The sequence below is a fragment of the Mastomys coucha genome, unplaced genomic scaffold (assembly GCF_008632895.1).
Source record: "Mastomys coucha isolate ucsf_1 unplaced genomic scaffold, UCSF_Mcou_1 pScaffold3, whole genome shotgun sequence".
Classification (NCBI taxonomy): domain Eukaryota; kingdom Metazoa; phylum Chordata; class Mammalia; order Rodentia; family Muridae; genus Mastomys; species Mastomys coucha.
The window spans coordinates 41,129,393-41,135,083 of NW_022196909.1; the positions used below are offsets into that span (position 1 = coordinate 41,129,393).

Sequence of the window (5,691 nt, forward strand, 5' to 3'; positions counted from 1 at the left end):
AAAAAAAAAAAAAAAAAAAAAGAATTAAGCAGGGGAGCCTGGCAAGATGGCTCAGTGGGTAAGAACACTGACTGTTATTCCAAAGGTCCTGAGTTCAAATTCCAGCCACCACATGGTGGCTCACAACCATCCGTAATGAGATCTGACACCCTCTTCTGATGCGTCTGAAGACCGCTACAGTGTACTTAATGTATAATAATAAGTAAGTCTTTGGGCCAGAGTGAGCAGGGACCAAGTGAGCATAGTTGTTGACCGGAGCGAGTAGAGGTCCTAAATTCAATTCCTAACAACCCACATGAAGGCTCACAACCATCTGTACAGCTACAGTGTACTCACATACATAAAAATAAATCAATCCTTAAAAAAAAAAAAGAGTTAGGCAGGGGTGGCTCATGGTCTCAGAGATCTAGTAGATTGCACTGATTGAAGCACTGATTGAATCCAAGAGTTCAAGTCCTGGGTGGTGTAGTGAGTCTACATCTTTTATTTGCTTATTCTTTTTAGATTGTGTGTATGTGTCTGTGTATGTGTACATGAGTACAAACATCCCTGAGGCCTGAAGAGGACCTCTGACGCCTTGGAGCTGGTTGCAGACGGTTGTAAAACACCAGACACAGGTACAGGGAAGAGAACTCGGGTTCTCTGGAAGCACAGAGGCTCCTATTAACCATGGAGCCATCCCTCTAGCCTGAGCCTACATCGCTAAAAAACAATGTTAAGCAGCAAGAGAGGCATAGTTGAGAAAAGGGAAGATGGGAGCAGGGCTGACTCCCTCTGAGAGAGAAGGAAAGAGCCGAGGATGCAGGCTTAACCGCAAAGAGTGCGGCCTTGTGACTTGACCCCAGAAAGTGCAGCCTTGTGAGTGGTGGCATAATCCAAGGTCAGGGCATCTGTGCAGAGTGGGCATGGTGATCAGGGAGAGACAGGACAGGAATCGAGGTGGGTGGAGGCAGAGGCTGGATCGGGGGAATCAGAGTGGCCTGCTTCTAACTGCAGACAGGATTAGGCTACAGCCCACAGAAGAGGGGTAGAACAGGGTCCAGCGGCAGGGACTGAAGGTCTACAGCAGGTCTCAAGAGGCCACAGCTAATGAAGAGCCTGCATGAGGTCTGGCTTTGGCCAACCAGAACACCAAGGTTTACGGAGAGGAGTACTGCAAACCAAGCTAAAGTTATCTCGAGTAATCTTTAGTCCCTCTAATAACGTCCTAGTAACCCATCTTCTACCAGCCTTGGTATCTGCCCCGATACCCTCATGGTGAGCGGACTGCCTCTTGGAAAGTCTAGTCTGACACATGGCTAGCCTCCGCCATCCCTAAAGCCAGGGACACCCAGCAGCCACCTGGAAAACCTAGAGAGTTGCCACCACCGCCGGGTATCCTGTCTACCTGATGACTGCACTGACTGGCGCCTTTCGTCTGTTCCGGGACTATGAAAGTTCACATTAAGCCCTTCCATGTTGTAACCTGTCATTCCCAGTAACCCACATCTTTGGCCTCAGTAACCACCCCGGATCTGGCTCAGAATAAACTAGTTTCTCATTTCCTTTAAAGCAGAGCTGTGGGCTGGAGAGATGGCTCAGCCGGTAAGAACACTGACTGCTCTTCCACAGGTCCTGAGTTCAAATCCCAGCAACCACATGGTGGCTCACAACCACCCGACATATCTGACGCCCTCTTCTGGTGTCTCTGAAGACAGCTACAGTGTACTTACATATAATAATAAAGCAGAGCTGTTATTCTGTGCCAACTGGCAGTGCCGCTGCTCGCTCTGGGCCAGGCACTTCCTTCTCAGCAGTGAATTACAACTTCTCGCTCTGTAGAGCACAGGCTGCAGGACCCTAGATCAAGGAGCCAGTCAAGGCCAAGGCCAAACCCTTAACTCTGGGTCACCTCCACGGCCTGCTTTGGGTCACTCTTAAATTCTAGGAAGCTCACAGACAGTGAGGCTGTGGCTGTTCTGCCAAAGTGGGGTGCTTCTATCGAACCGCAGCCAGAACTTCGCCTTCCCTGCTTTGAACACTGAACTGCGGAAGCTCCTGTTCCATTTTGGGTAGTGTAATAAGAAGCCAATCCAGCAAATTACAATCAGGGAAACATGGTCTAATCTAGAGATAAAAGCTGAAAAAGTCCCTGGGGACACCCAGGCTTTTTGTTTTTTTGTTTGTTTTTTTCCAGTGTGTTCTCTTTCCCTCAAGCCTGGAGCTTCCTGTCCTTGCTTTTAAGTTCTCCCCCATCAATACAAATGGTATGTGTCGGGCTGGAGAGATGACTCAGCGGTTAAGAGCACTGACTGCTCTTCAGAAGGTCCTGAGTTCAAATCCCAGCAACCACATGGTGGCTCACAACCATCCGTAATGAGATCTGACGCCCTCTTCTGGTGCATCTGAAGACAGCTACAGTGTACTTACTTATAATAATAAATCTTTGGGCCAGAGAGAGAGCAGAGGTCCTGAGTTCAATTCCCAGCAACCACACGATGGCTCACAACCACCTGTACAGCTACATAGTGTCTTCATATACATAAAATAATAAATAAAATCTTAAAAACAACAACAACAAAAACCCAAATGGTACGTGTGGATCCTCATGTGTACGCAGGAGTCTCCCCTTCAACCTTCTCTACGGTCAAAGTTCGTTCGAGAGTGTACATGGCTTCATGCCCGACTTACCGTCAGGACATCGTAATAATCCTCCCTTTCTCTGCAATGCTGGAGGATGTACTCCACTCCTAGGAAAATGTCTCCCAAGTTATAATCATCCTGTGAGCGCGGCTGGGGAAACTCGCCTGCTTTCAGATTCTGAAAAGGAGAAAACAGACTTGGAGGCCGGGGCGAACAGTAGCTAGGTTGCAAGGACCCACCTCACTTGTTTAGCAGCGGGCACGGGACTCCTGACCACAGGATGCCCAAGCTGCAGAATGGAGGCTAAGGACCATCAAACAGTCTGGGGGTGGGGTGGGTAGAGTGCACAGTCATTACACACAATGGCCCTCATGTGCTTTGATTTCATGAAATCACCTACTCCCTACCCCTCTTTTTTTAACCTCTCTCAAAGTCACCTTCGATAATGTTTAATTGGCATATGGACACAATCATACTCTCACTTGCCTGCCTGTCATTTTTCCTGTTAAGCAATAAGGGGGAACGAGCTGGAGAGATGGCTCTGCGGGTAAGAGCACCGACTGCTCTTCTGAAACTCCTGAGATCAAATCCTAGCAACCACATGGTGGCTCACAACCACCTTTAAGGAGATCTGAAGCCCTCTTCTGGTGTGTCTAAAGACACCTACAGTGTACTTATATATAATAATGAATACACCTTTGGGCCAGAGTGAGTGGGACCCGAGCGAGCAAAGGTCCTGAGCTCAATTCCCAGCAAGCACATGAAGGCTCACAACCATCTTTATAGCTACAGTGTACTCATATACATAAAACAAATAAATAAATCTTTAAGAAAAACTTAAAGGGAACACTTGACCACATTCTTAAACTGCACCTTCTTCACTGTTTGGATTTATTTCTGTAGGCGTGACACCAGTAGATTATGGCATACATACATTTCACCTTCTCTTGAAGCACTGTTTACTGTCAATTCACCCCCCAAAAGGAATATCCCCATTCATGCTGCTAACAATGGGGAGTCTATTTAGACAACATGGTTCCTTGCAGCTATCCCAGGGGAACTGGTTGATAATGTTTACCAGTTTTTACTTTTCTGTCTAAGCATTTACTACTGAGGTACACTTAAAACTGCGGAGGCCCTTATCTGATTCCCTGAGGGCACTGAGTTAGTGAGGGTGGTCTCTGCATAGAGGAATTGTGATGTTTAGGGATAGACATACTTAATGACTTTTTTTTTTAAAGATTTATTTATTTATATATGTGAGTACACTATAGCTGTCTACAGACACACCAGAAGAGGGCATCAGATCCCATTACAGATGGTTGTGAGCCACCATGTGGTTGCTGGGAATTGAACTTAGGACCTCTGGAAGAGCAGTCAATGCTCTTAACTGCTGAGCCATCTCTCCAGCCCCCATACTTAATGACTTAATGGGTATAGGTCATATTGCTTCACTTCTATTATTATTATTATTATTATTATTATTATTACTATTATTTTGAGACGAGTTTCTCTGTGTAGTTCTGGCTGTTCTGTAAATCACTCAGTAAGACCAGGGTGGCCTTGAATTTAGAGATCTGCCTGCCTCTGCCTCCCAAGCACTAGAACTAAGGGTGTGTGCCATCACTGCCACCTGTTTGAGAAAGAGGCTTTTTATGTGGCTCTTGTCTGGCCTTGAACTAAACCAGGCAGACCAAAAATAACTTTGAATTCATAAAGATTTGATTGCCTCTGCCTTTTGAGTAGATGGGATTAAAGGCATGCACAGTCCCACCAGGCTAGACTTCAAAGCACTTTCAGAAAATTTCAAAATCAAGGATAACCGCAGCTGTAATATAATTCACAGGAACTATTGTGGAAAGAAAGTAAGCTGTACAAGAACATATATATACACATACATACATACATATATATACATATGTACATATATATGTATATATATATATATATATATATTTACCTCATGAAATGGGAAAGAAAGCACATCAGTTGGGACATTTTTATTCCTGTAGATCCTATTAATGTTCTGAATATTCTTGTTGTCAACACAGATGATACCCAAGTCAAATTTCTTCACTCCTAAGATCCTCCTGACTAAATCCATCTTCCTGCGAAGTGGCACTCTTCTGATGGGGACCACCCGCTGCAGATTTTTAATCACCAAACTCATTTCAGGAAGAACACCCAGCCCTTTAAAAAAAAAAAAATTGGTTGGAAGGAACCTGTGGTTAAAGTCGGAGAAAAGACCCCTAAATACTAGAGAGCGATCAATTATGTAAAAACGCACACACGCGTTCACACTAAAACAACTTTATTTATTTGGTGGCAATTCTAGGGGAAATTCCATTTACCATAGGAGACTAATAAACCCGGTGTAGACTGGGCACCATGTGCAGAAGGTAGGTGGTTTGGGGGCGGTTGCAACGGTGTAGGACCAGGTGAGGATGAGCGTGGGTGAGGAGATGGGGTCGCTGTGGGTCCAGCGTCTCTCGGGCACGCAGGTGGGAAGATCCACCCACGAACCAGGTGCTTCCACGCCGCACCAGGGGGAATCGCCGCGCACTTACCGAAGCAAACCGTGAAGAAGGCCGGCGAGCCGCCAGCCGGAAGATCAACAGCAGCACACCCCCGCCAGAGAGCGGAAGCCGGATGCGGAGGACCGGAAGTTGGTCCCTCGCCTTTGCAGTCCGGAGCGCACAGCTAAGATCCCGCTCCAGCGGCCGGTGTGTTTCGGCGCCGTGGGCCCGGAGGCGATCGGATGCAGATTTTGGAGGCGAGCACAAGCGCTTGCGACAGTGGCGATAGCTGGCCGACCGGCTCCTTCCGCGGCCTCCGCTCTTCTCTGTGTCCGTGCCGAGTTGCTGAAGGCCTGGCTTCATCATCTTCGCTCCTCGAAGGCGTCTGTTAGCCTAGCGGCCGGTTTCCTGAGTGTTGCGAGCGGCGGGGAGAAAAAGCTCTTATTTCTAGACCAGGGCATCTCAGGTTCGAGTTACTGGGAGGAAAAAAATGAGATGGTAGGAAATCAAAGCAGTAACATTTTAAGTTACGTTGGTGGTTTTTTTTTTTTTT

General features: G+C 46.9%; 2 protein-coding genes across 4 annotated transcripts in view; one reads left to right on the top strand and one right to left on the bottom strand.

Annotated features, from left to right (window-relative positions):
* Positions 1 to 5,541, bottom strand: part of Ybey (ybeY metalloendoribonuclease) — an 8,452-nt gene extending 2,911 nt beyond the window's left edge. The window contains exons 1-3 of one of the 2 annotated variants that reach the window (XM_031348783.1): positions 5,190 to 5,263; positions 4,583 to 4,812; positions 2,671 to 2,799 (exon numbers count right to left, since the gene is read on the bottom strand). In XM_031348783.1, coding sequence (XP_031204643.1) covers positions 2,671 to 2,799; positions 4,583 to 4,792 — 339 coding nt within the window. In that variant the 5' untranslated portion in view covers positions 4,793 to 4,812; positions 5,190 to 5,263. Of the gene's footprint in view, positions 1 to 2,670; positions 2,800 to 4,582; positions 4,813 to 5,189 lie in introns of both variants that reach the window. The other variant, XM_031348782.1, reaches the window with a different exon arrangement.
* The window catches only part of Mcm3ap (minichromosome maintenance complex component 3 associated protein), a 42,862-nt gene continuing 42,175 nt past the window's right edge, over positions 5,005 to 5,691 (top strand). Inside the window, exon 1 of one of the 2 annotated variants that reach the window (XM_031348780.1) lies at positions 5,005 to 5,021. The gene's annotated coding sequence lies outside the window, so the exon portion shown is untranslated. Of the gene's footprint in view, positions 5,022 to 5,278; positions 5,637 to 5,691 lie in introns of those variants that run through there. The other variant, XM_031348779.1, reaches the window with a different exon arrangement.